This window comes from Leptosomus discolor, chromosome 7 (assembly GCF_034619465.1).
Source record: "Leptosomus discolor isolate bLepDis1 chromosome 7, bLepDis1.hap2, whole genome shotgun sequence".
NCBI classification, from domain to species: Eukaryota; Metazoa; Chordata; class Aves; order Leptosomiformes; family Leptosomidae; genus Leptosomus; species Leptosomus discolor.
This window is the reverse complement of record NC_141397.1, coordinates 21,643,134-21,659,503: the sequence shown is the minus strand read 5'-3', so window position 1 is coordinate 21,659,503 and position 16,370 is coordinate 21,643,134. Positions and strand designations below refer to the sequence as shown.

General features: G+C 42.9%; 1 protein-coding gene across 1 annotated transcript in view; it reads right to left on the bottom strand.

Annotated features, from left to right (window-relative positions):
• DNAJC13 (DnaJ heat shock protein family (Hsp40) member C13) overlaps window positions 1–16,370 on the bottom strand; it is a 50,542-nt gene that overhangs the window by 1,274 nt on the left and 32,898 nt on the right. The window contains exons 38-55 of the mRNA XM_086468720.1: window positions 15,264–15,338; window positions 14,947–15,066; window positions 13,882–14,061; window positions 12,372–12,539; window positions 11,628–11,741; window positions 11,178–11,294; window positions 10,450–10,627; window positions 9,282–9,373; window positions 8,857–8,956; window positions 8,325–8,399; window positions 8,064–8,176; window positions 7,488–7,657; window positions 7,073–7,115; window positions 5,963–6,136; window positions 4,757–4,936; window positions 4,377–4,517; window positions 3,742–3,885; window positions 2,820–2,919 (exon numbers count right to left, since the gene is read on the bottom strand). Of these exons, the coding sequence (XP_086324846.1) occupies window positions 2,820–2,919; window positions 3,742–3,885; window positions 4,377–4,517; window positions 4,757–4,936; window positions 5,963–6,136; window positions 7,073–7,115; window positions 7,488–7,657; window positions 8,064–8,176; window positions 8,325–8,399; window positions 8,857–8,956; window positions 9,282–9,373; window positions 10,450–10,627; window positions 11,178–11,294; window positions 11,628–11,741; window positions 12,372–12,539; window positions 13,882–14,061; window positions 14,947–15,066; window positions 15,264–15,338 (2,284 nt within the window). The remainder of the gene's footprint in view (window positions 1–2,819; window positions 2,920–3,741; window positions 3,886–4,376; window positions 4,518–4,756; window positions 4,937–5,962; window positions 6,137–7,072; window positions 7,116–7,487; window positions 7,658–8,063; window positions 8,177–8,324; window positions 8,400–8,856; window positions 8,957–9,281; window positions 9,374–10,449; window positions 10,628–11,177; window positions 11,295–11,627; window positions 11,742–12,371; window positions 12,540–13,881; window positions 14,062–14,946; window positions 15,067–15,263; window positions 15,339–16,370) is intronic.

The following is a 16,370-nucleotide window of genomic DNA, read 5'->3' as shown; positions in this document are numbered from 1 at the left end:
AGGAAGTTCAACAGGCTGCCCCGTGAACGAGCAGAACTGCCTCATGCTTGTCTAGGCAGGTCTTTGTGCCTTCAGTAAGAAAAAGTAACAGCGCTCTTGGGATACACAAACTCTGCGCTGGAGGTACAGAACTCCTCACCATTAATCAGTCTCTATGTCAGTTACTCCAGGGGCTGTCAGTTTTGCACTGCAGACAAAGCCCCCCTCCCTCAAAGGGAGAAGCCTGGAGTTTAAAGTTTAGTCATACAGAAATTTTCAACAAATGCAGTAAAAACTCATGTTGCAGCACGAGGTGTTTCAACAGCAGCTCTTACTAATTAGTGACTGCAGAAAACTGCCAACCCACAGCATGTCCCTGCATCCAGACAGTGATCAGCTTGGTATCAGACCTTCAGCCTACCCTGGCCTTCTACACGGTAAGTTCTGCTGGGTCCTTCACTCTCCCGCCTAAAGTCATCCTCAGTAAGTTCTCCCAATTCATGGCCCAACCCTCCCTTCTCACACCACAGCCCGGAGCCACACCCCAGCATGGTTTGTCTCCTCACAAACAGTCCTACACCACTGCAAGCGAGAGCAAAGCCAGCCGTGCCTTTGGTAAAACACAGCTCCCTGGCTGCAGAGGGGGAACTTCCCTTTGCCAGCCCATCGGTGGCACCAGCCAAGAGCCAGACCCACGTTTACATGTCCTAGTGCAGAAATTCCACTAGTTCTCTTGTCCCTCAAGCTATTCCTCCGTTATGGAGGATCCCTAACGTACTTCAGAAGTTTAGTTGATCTGTAGTACCAGCAAGTATCAGCCACTGCAGTTGTTAGTTTTCTGCTCCTGTGTGCTCAGAGGCGGCAAGTCTATTGGTGTTTCGCAGTTTGGGAACACGCATCGCTACAGTTCTACAACATGCATCTATCACTGGGAACGCAGCAAGCGCAGCGTGCATTGTGCAAGACGGTATCTACCTGCTTTAGAGAGCTACACAGAAGTTAGCAAGCTGCCTGGCAGAGCAGATCTAAAGCCCACTTCTCAGGTGAAGGGGACTGCTGCCAGTTAGAAGGGAAGGAGAAGAGACACCTGAGGGAAGAGAAATAAGCAAGGGAAGTTTCAAGGGAAGTGCAAATAGCAAAGCAATTTGAAGCAAGACATAAGGCAGAATACAAGATAAGGCAGGTTAAAAATAAAGCTCATGGTTTGTTTCCATCTATACTTTGCATTCATACAGCACCCTCATTCTCCATCTGCAAGCACTTAAACATCAGGCAATTTAAATGCAGCACAGGCCTTAAGGCACTTGGATAGCTACAGTGCCCCCAGTTGCAAGCCTGACAGCGTCTGGTGTAATTTCAGTTCTTAGCCAGTCTTCAGCCAGCATTTACTTCATAGTTTACAGTGTTTATGAATTACCCAGGAAATTCAGGACCAACTGAATCAAGTGTTCGAGTGTTCTTTGTCAAAGCAGCACTGCATGGCACAATAAACAGACAACTCCTGTTCAGAGCTAAAGCAGAGTCTTTCCTGGGTGGAAAAACACGCCAAGAGTTGCAACATACCTGCTCTCAAAATATTAAGCATCTGCTTCTAGAATGTCTAATTCTTGACTTGAAAGGCTCTTGCTTCATTTTCTCAGATTACATGCTAGTGTTTCTTTAAGGAAAACTCCCCTGTCTACGGCCATCTGATTTATACCTCATCAACCCAGTTACGCTCAAAGGCTTTACCAAGGTTCCTATATTGGGTTAGCTGAGAAAGGTCCATGTGGCACACGAAGTGTTCCCATTGACTTGCCACAAAGGACTTTAAAACCTTACCGGGGAGACTCAACTTTTAAGACCAAGCGATGGGCCAGCAGGTGGCTATTGAGGAGCCAAAAGTCTGCATCGTGTGCTGCTTTAGACAAAGGTGCTGCAGTGTCAGGACATAAACCATTTTCAGATACGGCAGGCAGTCTGTGGTGGCGGAGTTTTGGACTGTGATACAGCGGACTGTAGTCATTAAGGATGTGGCTACCAAGTGCTGCACGTGAGTGAAGGAAGAACCAGAATTTGACTTGCTATGACGTAACCGTTCTAGGATTACGTCCACCCCGTGCCATCATCAGCCTGGAAGTTTACATCAGCTGCTATTGTGCACGTGCTGCACACAGCCAGAACGCTCTTCTACACTGCTAGTGGGACTGCGGAGGCACCCCCGGGTGCCATTTCGGTCTCGGTGGCACCAGCGGGTGACTCGCCCGGCGTGCACCACAGGTGCGTTCAAACACCTGCCGCAAGCTCGTTCCCGCCAGCGCACCGAGTCCACCTGGAAGGTGGCCTCGCGCGCTGTGCTGCGCTGCTCACAGTCACACTGTTCCGACAGCGCAGCTACGTGCCCAGCGCTGCAGCAGCGTCGTTCCCACGGCACGGTCAATACAGACAGTCCAAGCGATTGTGAAGAAAGCTCACTCCTCCCCCCAGCCTGGGAAAACAATCTGCTCCAGAACTGAGGTAGACTGATCCTGAGGAAGTACGGACAGTTACTGTCATTCACGAGTTCCAATTACTTCTCTGATTTATCACTACAGGGCACTTGCAAGATTTGCCAGTGTCCACTGCTTTGATATTTTAGAAGTAGGTACAGCAAAGACTATCCAGAGAAAGACATTCTCAACTACAAAGAAGTTTGGCTTTTGTCAAGTGCTTTAAAAGCTTACTGGGTTTTTACAGCATGGAATGTTCAGGCCACTTGATGGCACTAGATCCTGAGGAAAAACAGTATTTCCAGAGTCAAGTCTGACAATTAAGTAACAGTTCAGTATGACTCAGGACATAAATAGGAAAGGGTTGCTAACCTGTGAGGTATCCTGCTGTTTGCGTCTCAGAAATGAACAAGTCATGTTTCTGATCCTTGAAGGCACTCCACACAGAAGAGCGAGACAGAATTTCATTTACCTACAGTATTTGAAGAGATTAACACAGTGAGCAAGTGACATTTGTTAACGCTAGGGGAACAAACTCGTTTTCTAGAATCAAACTTCTCTGAAGGATTACAATAGCATGGCAGCAGTTTAGGCTGCGATATGGAATCACACACTTCCAAGGAGACTGTATCAGCGTGCTTTTCCATTTGAATTGTGCAGGTGGTCACGTAATGCAGAAGGCTCACAAAGTAGTCATTTAGTAGCTCGACTCTCCCTCATTCCCCAGTTCGGCGACAAGGAAAAGCAACCCTGCAAGCAGCCAACTGCCATGCATCTAGAGCTCGGGTAGAACCGGACATTTCCTGTACTACAGCAAGGTAGGGCCAACTTGGAGGAACGACCTATCCCCAGTTCCACTCCCCTTGAGGAACCTTTCGACACAAGGGTAAAAGAAAGGGACCAAGAACTAGCAGTTACTCAGACAAATTTTAGCAACTTGACTATACATCCCTGACACTGCTGCAGTTGTCTACAACAATATTTATCCAGGAAATAAAAAAGCAATTTCCATTTCTAACACAAGTTCTGAAGAGCTGTCAGGAGAAGCCTTCTAGCTTACAGAACACTTCTGCACTTGGGATTTGTCTTTTTTATTAGTGCTCTTCACGTGAACTGAGCCAGTGACTTCTGCACAAGAAGATGGAGATGTTCCAACTCATAACAATTTTGTAGTTACATGACGTTAACGTTTTAGGTGGAATGACGCACGTGACAGCTGTAAGATTGAACAAGGGGCGTTCAGAGTTTGATATTCCAAGTGTACAAAGCCCAGTAAGGACCTGTCAGTACTCACCTGTTCTCCATACTGCAGGCTGCGAGTCATGGATTTCAGGGTTTTAACAATCTGAGCTTTTGTTGCAGATGGGCTTTCCAGGTTTTCAAGACCAATACCTTCAAGCAGCTTTAGAAGGTAAGGGACCAAATCTGCTTTCAAAGCCTGCAAACATACCCAAATGAGTTGTCTTCACAGGGACTAGGAAGTTCCACTTAGATGTTTCACGTCGCTAGCATTAGTGTGAACCGAAAGTGCCAACAGCTATTACCAAGTACGTTTAGGCCAGTAAATCTTTCCTGAGCTGTGTAAGTACATAGAATAGAAAGCAAAGATGCTGCCCAGCAGTTCTGCTCCATCCAGGTGTAAGCTCAGTGGAACTAGCTGGCACTCCTACGTTATGCTTTCTCAGCAGACACAAGCCAACACTATCCTATGCATCAAGCTTCAGCACTTGGGTAACATCCTTGGACGCTTCTGCATTTTGGATGAAGGACTGACTTCTGACTTCTCCAACACGAAAAGCACATTCATTAGATGGCTTCTGGGAAGCTTCCTGGACACTTAAGTTGAACAGTACCTCTGTTCTCATGAACAGTTTAGATACCCAAAAATAAAAATACCACATTTTTACAGTCTGAGAATCTGCTACTTACTTGGGCTACTAAGTCATTTTGTTCCTTCTGAAACATCCGATTAAGTGCTTCACAGGCTACACCAACTATATCCGATCTCTTTTTCATTCCATTCATGAGAGGGCTAATGGTCTCTAATGATGCCATTGCTCGAACACAAAGCTATAGAGACACAAAAACATCCAGAGTTCTTTATTTTATGCTAAGCTTGACAGTTATGGCAGATATGGTCAGCCAAGACCACAAATTTCTCATCATCTTTAATCTATCAATTTCCCATTAATTAGCTTTGGAACACAGTATTTATCATTAGAATAATGCCCTTCTAGGAACGCTACTAAGCAATACAAACAACTTCAGTTATGCTTTTTCTCCCCTTGAGCACTTAAATGATCTGGTACCTCATTGTCAGACAGTATGTGCATGACACGAATGGCACTTTTAGGAATGGCGTTGTTCTTGTGATTCATAGCTTGGATTATCTTGTGAAGATGACCAAGTGGAGGAACTTGATCAGCTAGCTGAGGCTGGGCACTGAACAGGCACACAGTTGCCGTGGTAATGGTTTCTAAAGTCTCCCCCTGCAGAAAGCCAAAAACCAACAGAAAGTATAACTCAGCAAAGCCTCATGTATCACCATAACAGTAACACTTCTCACTTGCTCTGTTATAGGTTTTCTCCCTAATGCTTTTATCACGTCGCTTTGCTTTGAAATTGTTAAACCAAGAAGTTTTGAAGAACGTGATCAGCTCCAACAGTGGCAGACATTCACTAGCTTCCTGAATGCAGATCACACAGAAATTTCTAAGTGCTCCTTCCAGTACCCAGAGAAGCCAGTGTCCGGCTGCAGCCGCCACGTGCACAGCAGCACGTGCTAACTTGCTCGTGGAAGCACGACAGCATGGATGTTTAGGCTGACCACCCGAATCCTTAAAAGGTTTCTGCAGTCTGTGCAGCAGCACTGGCCACACGCGCTGTAGTCTGCATGCCTTCACAAACTGCTGCCACGTCTTTATTACAAGGATGTCTTTTATTTGACCTGCAAGTCAGTCCGCTCCCTGCAAGTTTAACCCAGAATCTGCCTGAACACTGTTTAAAATTCAGTTTTTAGTAATAGTTACTGACTTGAACGTTGTTCTCATTCAAATTGCAACATTAGTTCTACCACATTACGCCAATTGTTAGGTGGCAGCCTAACTGTATAGGTCACAATTTACACCAGTGAGAAGTCAGTGTTGCAGGAGGACACCAGAAGTGTCAAGAGCCGAAAATTTTTAGGCAGTGTAGAACAAGTGCCATTTTCTCAGGTTGGCGAGTCATGGAATAATTAAGGACACTTCATTTGTTAAGCCTCGTCTCTACCACAAGATAAGCCTTTAAGACTTGCTGAAGCTGGTTCTGTGGCTTCAGGGACTTTAAAAGCACTGACTCATGTTCAGATGTTGCCTAAACATATCTACATGCTTTTACAGAGTCAGAAAGAAGACAAAAAAGATCATTCATGTTGGGAAGAATGAGTGAGAATCTAAGTTAATCAGACACGAGAAGACTAGTAGCTTAAGAGTGCTAAACAAATTCAAAGAGCAGAATCAGAAAAATCATCTTACATGGGGGTTATTCTTCTCCAGTAGTTCAGTAAGTTCTTCCAACAGTGCAATGAGAAATTCTCTTGGTTTCCGTAAAACCCAGGCCGGCTGGGCAATAAAAATCCTCAGGAAGACTCCCCCCACTGAAAGTTCACCTTCTGCCTCACCGTACACCACAGCAAAGTCTTCAGGCAGCTGTTGAATTGTAAAGTAGAAGGGGTTATTGGCAAGGGTATTTGAGAGGGCTGCAATTGTTTCTCTAACATACATCATGACTAAGGGGTAAGGGTCACTGAACTGACTGGATTCTCTGAAATGGAGCTGTGCAAGACCAGTAAACACTTCACCTTGAAGAAACGTGAGGTAAGAAGTGAGAGCAGGAAGAACAGTACAGGCAGTACTACCGCAGTGGGCTTTTCTTTCAAAGAACACAAGTAACAGAGCCTACATCTATACTAGTGGTAAACACTAGTTCAAGAGAAGTAGCAGCAACGAGGCTGATAAACCAGCCCTTTCCTTCCTTTCCCACACACTTCAGGGGAAGGTTTCTCACCATCAAACTACAGAAGTTTCCAGTTTCCACCTGCATCGAAATGGCCAACCCGCAAGTGTTCAGAAGTCGTTTTAATGTTGAACTAGCCCACTGTTGGGAGGAAGTCATGCCTGGCCTTTCACCGATATTGGCAAGTACTACAGACTGAAACATCTCACCGATTGACCTGATGTGATGGAATGGCTCAGGACAATAATTTTTGAGATTCAGTGGCTTACTAACATTCCTGAACATTTAACCAAGAGCTAGTTTACTACAGCTACGTAATAAGTGACAGGACTTTTCCCAGCAAACTGGTATTCTCCTTTGTTGCTGACTTTTGATAAGTTTTAGAATGACCTGAACTATCAGAAAATTTAGAGTATTACTGGCAAAACCACTGCCAATAAAGTGCCTGATTTCAAGGTACAAGAAGTAATGAAAGCATCAATTCAGCATTAAAACAGTTACGTTCACACAGCAGCGAGCTCCTGTGGGACCTTAAGAGGAAAACCTGTCAGAGTTATATACATGCATGTATTATCAGCTGGCTTACAGTCTCCCTGGACGCACTCAAAGCAGAAACAGTATACTTTTACCTTCCAGTTAGCGTCAGGGTTGTCCCTCTGAAGTTTAAAGTGCCTTTAAAAAGAAAGTAAGTTTTAACGAGCAGTAAAAGAAGCAGTCATCTTCCCTACGTGACACCTCATTCTCCCTCCAGCACTGAAGTAGTTCCAGTTTCTAAACCCCATTTTCTCCGCACTGTAACCCCCTCCCAAATCTTACAGCAGTGAGCAAATACCTGGATTGTGCACAAACCGCCCTTGTGTCACTGCGTTACAGGTACAACATACAAAGAGTCAACAAGTTTCTTTTCACTGAAGTCTGGCTTGCAAGGATTCTACTTTTTAGAGGCAGAGCTCTGTCTGACAGCTCTCCTACAGCAACTCTGTTTACTGTCACTAAAAGAGCGTCTTGGTTAAGGAAATACTTAGTCAGTAGGTCTCCACGTACTCAAGCATCATTTCTCGAACTGTTGTTGATACTTTCTCCCTGGAGTTGTCATTCCAAATTAACTCAGGATTTTCATGAGTTCCCTCAAAGATATGAACAGCAGCTTCAGGGTTGTCTCTCATGGCATCCATGAAGACTCCAGGTAAAAATTTCATTAGTGTAATTCTAACCTAGAAAGGATGAACAGAGTTGACATTTAGTATACCATAAGACAAACTGACAGAAAGATGGAGAACTCCAGGAAGTCCCGTTATTTGTAGTGCTATAATGCCAACTGCTAGAACACACCACCACAAAATAAAATAGTGCTATCATTTTAAGTAGCGATAGCCAATGACAGGTCTGAAATCTAGGTATCTAACGTTAAAGTAATGACAAATGGAAACCAAACTGCTTCTAGTAGTTACAATAAATACAACTGCTTCTACAAGTCTGCTCACAGATTGAGAGTTAACTATTTTGAAAAAGCCAGATTGCTCTTCACATGAATGTTTCAGTCACAGAAGAGGGGTTTTTTGTTCTGTCTTAGAGGCAGGTAATACCAAGAGTTCCAACAAGAGCTGTTAAAGTTCTTACCTTTGGACCCACCAGCTTATCTGCAGTCATTTTGGCAAAGAGCTCTGCTGTTTGGGCTCGGACCTGTGGATGAGTTGAGTTGCAAAACATATCTAGTAAGTAGATTAAAGCACCTGTACAAAGAGATAGGAAAACTTTCACATTTTTTCTGGTCACAAGTAGTATGAATTCACCAATTCCACATTGATTGTGAGATTTGGCTACTGTATTTACTTTAAGTCCAGTGCTGCAGAAACATTTGCTTTCAATGTAATACTGTACCTTTTGCCATGGCCTCTTTAATTATTTTTGTGCTAGATGTCAAAGCATACAGAGTTTCCAGGACGAGTTGCCGACCTGTCAAAATAAAAAGTATTAAGAACTGTCTGCCTGCCACATAGACTATTAACTAATCAAAGATAAACTAAACTGCTCTTAACAGAAAGCTGTACCAAAACAGCAATAAAGCTTATGACAATTGCAAGCTTAGGAATTTCTGGCTAAATACAGTCCGTTAAGCAAATCAATCATACATTCTAGTACAGCATAGCTTCTTAATTAGATGTTTACTACCCAAATCCCCTAGAAGAATTAGTCAAAGAAATCCTACACAATTCCAACACAATTTGAATACCTGCAATTCATGTTTCAGCTCACACATTTAAGACAAATAGGTTACATAGAACATTTTCTCACTCATCTCCATTGAAATGCAGTTTTAACCCAAAACTCAGTAGTAAGCTCATTTTAATTAATTTCCGGGTTGGCAACCCTTTGCCTTGCAAGACTAAGAATTATAAGAATTATAACATACTTGAAGGTAAGGAATGCAGGAGTGCCAGTAAGTTAGCAAGAACCATTGCCTCAGCAATGTTGTTAACACATTCTTGGTTACTTGTTACTATGTTCACTACCTGTAAAAGATCAGAAACAACACTCGATTACATTCCAGCTGTTTAGACATTGTCCAGAAAATGCAGTGCATGCTGAAGTCAGTCACCTCCCTGGCCAGTATAGCGACTATTTACAGTATTTATTCCTGCCACCAAATTGTCTCGTCACCTCAGAGAAAGGAGCAAAGACACAGGCAAGAAGCTATCACTTGTTACTCCACAGAGGAACCAACACCTTGGAACCCCAATCTTGATACTTTTTAGGTGCTACTCTAATAGTTACACAATCAGGTTTGTTTATGCTAATTATATATTATCCAGACAAGGGGGTTGGTTTGTTTTTTACCTCCAGAGCCAACTGCTGCACCTGGCCAGCTCCATGAACACGCAGAAGGGAGAAGATCAACTTAAAGTGACCTATGCATTCACACTCAGAACCTGCAAGAGACCAAACAAGTTATTCTCTTCCTGCTCACGAAAGCGTACACCGAAGGCCATCCCAACCCCGCGTTTCCCTATAGAGCTGTTAAAGACTACACGTCTGTATATAGTCTGCCCCAGTAGTTAGCACAGCTCCTACATGACAGGACCTGCTACAGAATTAGAAAATTATTAAGTCCTGTCTATTAATCTAGCTTCCACAGAGTCTCGGGTCAACAATATTTCAAAAGCAGAGGATACTTCCTCAGACTAAGACAACTAACTGCGCTAGTTCTTGGACTACTTAGTTACTTGCCTTCTGACGAGACAATGAAGCAAGTTCAGTTATTTATCACTGATCATCAATACCTCTTGTCTTCAAATACACTTGCCCATTCTGACTCTCCCAGCTCAGAGCAGGGTTGCTATCTGCAGCAGTAACAGCTGCCTTCAGGTTATAATTGCCAAACACAGAGAATCCAGTCTGCGAATAACCTAACCAGCCATTATGAGACGCCACGGCAGTAACATGAGTTGCTTTTAGAACTAACACATAATACAGTAGGAAAACATCCTAATCATGTGTCTCGGGCCTTTCAAGTCTGTACATTGATCTGCTCATCAACCTTTGCTGGTATTAGCTGCCCACTCAAGAGCATCTTCTCCTCCTGCTTTAGTAAGGCCCTGACATGTTTTTAGGTGTTTACTAGTATGCAGTACTCAGCTCAAGAAGGTTCTTTTTGATGCAAGGCAGCTTAAAAATCAGCTAAAGACTCTTGGATGAAACTTTCTGTAACCCTTCAAAGAGGTTCAAGTCTCCCTGGCAACAGCAGGCTAGAATTAGGAGTTAAAACCCAATGTTTCAGAAAAGAAAACACCTAAGGCTTGGATTTCACACAAAACTAATACATCTACTGATAACATTACCCAGGAAAAGAAAAGCAAGCAAGCCTATATAGCTTAACAACAATGCTGAAGTCTGTTAGCCAGCAAAACAAGCTTCCTTCTCGCTGGAAGATAAAGACTACAGAGGTCCATGTTTTTTAAGGCTGTCCACAAGCAAGCCTATCAGGGAAGTTCAGTTTTAAGCCTACCTGGGTTGTGTTTTATCACATTTCTCAGAGCCTCCAGGGCCATTTCAACTCTCCGTAACCGATCTCCATGTTGATTGGACTCCACTTTCCCAGTCTGTGTTATTGCCATCAGCGTATGAAGGTACTGTGCTTGTGAGCCTATGTAATCCAGGAGGCTGGCAGCAAATGCTTTAGGAAGCTTTAAATCAGAGATGAGAGCACTTTTAGCTGTGTGATGCAACAGTATTCACACTAGAAGAAAGTGTTTCCAAATAACTTTTCCTACATTTCACATATCCCTTTCTTCCAGACAGGGAACACTTCTCTATGATCACTATAACATATGGAGCACGTTAACCCTACTTATGTCTAAACATACCCTCAGAAAGCTGCTGCTACTTCAACAGCGCTCTTAAGGTGTATATTTGTCCACATATATAGATAGACAGCAAAGCCCCAGGCAGGATTGCTGCCTTCTGGAATCACTGAATCGACCTGAGTGTCTGCAGTGCAAGCTTGTAGAGAAAAGGCATTAAGACACCCAAAGCAGCATGTCTTGGGACAAACTCATTGTTCTTTTTGAATTTATTCTGCTCCAATAGAGAGATATCCCATAACATTCTGATCATGTTTAAGGAACTTCCCCCAAGACTTTGTATTTTCTCTATTCTGTTTGCACTGACAGATAAAGAGGAAGCAGTAACATGCCAAATACTAGTTCCAACAGGAAGGTTTTAGCGACATCTCACCTCCAGTTGGAAGGTAGGGACCTCATTGTAGACTCTAACAAAAATCTCTCCCACAATAAGTTCCTTTGCGTGGTCACTGAAGACAAAGTCAGATCCATAGCTCTTGTCACAATCACCCTTTAAGCAGAGATAAGCAGCACAAGCTCAGACAGAAAATAACCTTGTCAAAAGTGTAAAGCTATAACGCAATAACGAAATGGACAGTATTGAACAGAAAACTTAAAGCTTTAGCAAAAGTCAGAAGCTCAAGACAGACAAACATTACAAGAAATAAACAAGAATAAAGCTAAGAGTTTTGTTTTCCTTTTAAGACAAGGCAATGAATTAAGTGACTGAGGAGTGGACAACAATGGATACTAGCATTAACTGTAGTGTTGCATTACAAGTGGATGCACGAAAACACAAAACAGATTAAAAAAAAGTAGTGGGATTTAAAGTAGAGTATCTTACTCTCTTAATCATGCTTTCTTGTTGAGATTCCAAAAACTCAAGTAATTCAGCTCTTGTCCCATTGTTCCAGATCAAGTAGGGGTTCTCTGTGTTACTGTTAAGCATCTTCAGTGTCTAAGAAATAAGGAATTTACATGATGCAACACATTTACAACAATTTTGGATCATTATGCACAGTAATCAGCGTGTTTCATGATATTATTTAATCTGATCTCATTAACTGGACCAATTTCATATGCAAGTTAAAAGTGTAAGTTTCCCACATACTGGAAAAACAGTATGTCTAAGTTACTTGGTACGGTACAATCTCTATTTTAATTTCTTTATTCTGCTTCAAGCCACAGATTCTTCAGATTCTCCTTCTATTTTTGACAATGAGCAGCAAGTATCTGCAGTGTCTCTCTGTGGATGACTTCCTTGGCACCACTTTTAAAGAGAGAAGTTTAGCCTTTGCTCTCCATCATCATTGTATCTTTAAGCCTTCAACAATTAACAACTTCTTTGCTCCTGCATTTATTTTATAAACACTCTATAGGGTACTGTTCCCATTCATAGCGTTTGAGGCTAGAACAGCTCTTTTCCTTGCAGTTACCCCAACCGCAAAGAAAAGAAAAAAATATTTAAAAAAAAAAAAAAATCACACTGCTGTTCTCTCGGGTTGTCTAAGACAGCTCAGTGTTTCAGAAGTGACCAGGTACTCCTTGCATAGATCACTAGAGAAAGTCTTGGCCAACAGATGCTCACCTCAGTAGGAGTGACCACAGCAAGTTTCCTTGCAATATAGGGTGTCAACATTCCAGCCAAGCTTTTCCTGATTGTTGGGTTTTCAGGTGTAGCTTGTTCTTCAGATAAATACCCTCCAAGACGACTCAAGGCCAGGAGACTGAGCTTAGCAAGGCTATTTGCTACCTCCTAAAAAATATGAAGACAGTTATAAAAAACCCCCTAGAACTTACTGAAGAAATAGCAGAATAGCCAGAAAGAGTTGTCCAACACTTCTGCAGCAGAACAGACAGAATTCTCCATTTATCTGTATCTCTAATTATGCACTGATGTCTAATAAAACACTAGGTGCTGCAGAACAGCACAATATGATCACTGCATTGTGGGCTTAATAAATGCAGTTAAGACATGAGCACTGATAAGCAGAAAAACTGGGGCACCAAGACTACCTGAAAGCTACAGAAGCTATTTAATGTAATAGCTCCTGACTAGGCGATGGTTCCGTCTAGCAGTCAAGTATCACCACGATAAGCCTTTTATGACAGTGATACAAGAGTTAGTAACTACAACAGACTGTTCAAAGCTCATCTTATCCGGTAGCTGAGGAAGAAATGCCATGCATAGAGGGTCACTATTTAAGGAAATAGAAGTGTGAAGCCAGGGCAAAGGGGCAATATTGTCCTAAAGGAGACATTTCAGGTTAAGGTCATGATATCACTAGACAACTCCTTCAGTTGAATCTCAAGAGAAAAAAAAAATACAAAAAAAGACTTTTTCCTTCTGGTAGCGCAAATTTACTTTTTTACTGTTCACTGCAGATAAAAATCTCTTGCATTAAGTCTATTAGAAACTGCAGGTTTTGGCAGCTTAATGTTTGAACTCAAAACATGAGCGACTCTTTAAAAAAAAAGAAAAAACAAACCGCAAACAACAGTATTTACGCTACTACTCAAAAATCCCCTTCCAAATTCCCATCCTTCATAGGGCCACAAAGATGACCAGGGGGCTGGAGCACCTTCCCTGTGAGGACAGGCTGAGAGAGTTGGAGTTGTTCAGCCTGGAGAAGAGAAGGCTCCAGGGAGACCCTATAGTGGCCTTCCAGTACTTAAAGAGGGCCTGCAGGAAAGGTGGGGAGGGACTCTTGGTCAGAGAGGGTAGTGATAGGACAAGGGGTAACTTTTAAACTGAAAGAGGGGAGATTTACATTAGATATCAGGAAGAAATTCTTTCCTGTGAGGGTGGTGAGACACTGGCACAGGTTGCCCAGAGAAGCTGTGGCTGCCCCCTCCCTGGCAGTGTTCAAGGCCAGGCTGGATGGGGCTGGGAGCAACCTGGTCTAGTGGAAGGTGTCCCTGCCCACGACAGGGGAGTTGGAACTAGATGGTCTTTAAGGTCCCTTCCAACCCAAACCTTTCTGTGATTCTATGTCATTCAGTGATTCTAACCAGTATCTGAATACACTTATTTTGACAATAAGAGATGGCAAGCAACAGCTGCTGGTGTCTGAAAGCATGCACCTCGTTAACATTACCTGGTGATTCGAATCTTCACTTTTCTGAATACCGCTCTCTTCTAGTGTATAGTCATAGTTGAAGAGGTAACCCAGTAAGTACCAGAGAACTCCAGCTTGGAACAAGTGCGTTTGCAGCCAGTAATCTAAGGCAAAGGAACTAACACACTCTACTCCCAAAGAAGCTACTCGTGGTATGTTCTGAGGGAGGGAAAAAAAGTTTGCTTTAGTACATGTGACCAAAGAAAGCCAACTGACTTCCTTACCAAAGACTTCAAGCCAAAACTTGCTAATTCTAGAGTACTAAGCAACACAGAGGTGAAAAATGAAGTACACAGAACAACATTTGCAGTTGAAGTTAAGTGTCTGATAGCCAAAAAACATGGTTAATTAGTCAGCATCCTTCAAAGGAAGAGTACTTCAATAGTTATTTCATATTATTAGAAAGGAACATTGATGAACTGCTGGAAAAACAGTTCAAGAAGGTGGCAGATATTCCTAGGTGAGCTTTTTATGGCAGTATGGGTGTTCTGCAGGGACTAAAGAACACACAAGCATCTACATCAATTAATACTGTATAGTTTTACAGTCTTCTGTTTTCTACAGTCTTTTTCTGTAGTCTTCTGTTTTCACATACACCATATGAAAAGTTTGAGACAAGATTTCTTTTCTTAATTCAGCCAAAATTTAGCATTTATGTAACATGACATAAGTTCTAAAGAGCTAAATGGCAACAAAACATCTTGAATACTGTTCCCAGAGTTAATGCTGATTTAGGAATCTATCTGCTTAAGTATAATTGAGCTCCAGTACTTTTATCTGCTGATTTAGTATAGTAAACCAATCAGCTAGACATGTCAGTTAAAAGGCAAAAGTAGCTGAATCTTTATAGCGATTGCATTTTAAGTCCCCTAAATGGATTAAAATACAAGTTGAGAACAAGGCAGCAGAATTTTGTATCCCATAACAATTAGCTGGGATCTTACAGGTGGGTTTGATCAGCCTCTGCAATTGTCCTATCTCCCTTAAAAGCCCCTAAACATTTAAGAGTTAATACCCATTTAGGCAAAGGAAAGGAGCTCTTACCTTGCCATAATACAACAGCCTACAGAGGTCCTTAATGATGTTAGGCATTTCTGTAATCTTCTCTCTGCATTCCTCAAACTGAGCCGCTACACTGTAACACTTACTAACATATCCACATACCTGCAAAAACCAGTATTTTATTGGTTCCAAGTGGAGGGAAAATGCATGTCTACAATCCTGTTTTTTACTATACATAATGCTGTATCAGTATTTTATATTTTATATACACACATATTTATTATCATATTTTACATATACTAGAATAGATGATGTCTTCTGAGAAGTTGATACAATCAGTCGAAGTTGCTACAACTTACCTGTACAGACATATCATCTGGTTTACTAGAATGAGTCAAGACTGCTACACAACGATTAAATGCTTCTTGCAATACCTGTGAGGATTAGATGATGCATAAGTTCAGTCACGACAAAAACTGATAAAGGCTGGCAGAAATAAAACATTAGCTGTTAAACCCATTTTTAATGGCTGAAGAGAAACATGACAAAATCTGCTGGTTGCTCAAATGGTTTGTAGGGGCAAAACTCCTTGCAAGTGCTGGTACTAGCCTTTGGTGCTTTGGAGCCAATAGCATTCCCACGTGTGAGCTAATACCAATAAGTCTGCAGACGACACCAAGTCGGGCAGGAGTGCTGACCCGCCTGAGGGCAGAAAGGCTCTACAGGGGGATCTGCACAGGCTGGATCGATGGGCCGAGGCCAGATGTATGAGGGTCAACAAGGCCAAGTGCTGGGTCCCAAACTCGGGTCACAACAACCCCACGCAACACTACAGAGTTGGGGAGAGTGGCCGGAAAGCTGCCTGGTGGAAAAGGACCTGGGGGCATTGGTCAACAGCCAGCTGAACGTGAGCCGGCAGTGTGCCCAGGTAGCCAAGAACGCCAACAGCATCCTGGCCTGTATCAGAAATGGTGTGGCCAGCAGGAGTAGGGAAGTGATTGTGCCCCTGCACTCAGCAGCGAGGCTGCACCTCAAATACTGCGTGCAGTTTTGGGCCCCTCACCACTAGACACACACTGAGGTGCTGGAGCAGGTTCAGAGAAGGGCAATGAAGCTGGTGAGGGGTCTGGAGAACAGGTCTTATGAGGAGCGACTGGGGGAACTGGGGTGGTTTAGTCTGGAGAAGAGGAGGCTGAGGGGAGACCTTGTCGCTTTCTACAGCTACCTGAAAGGAGGCTGTAGTGAGGTGAGGGTTGATCTCTTCTACTGGGTAAGAAGTGATAGGATGAGAGTAAACGGCCCCAAGTTGCACCAGAGGAAGTTTAGATTGGATATTGGGAAGAATTTCTTCACTGAAAGGGTTATCGAGCATTGGAACAGGCTGCCCAGGGAAGTGGTGGAGTCACCATCCCTGGAAGTATTTAAAAGACATGTGGACATGACACTACGGAACATGGTTTAGTGGT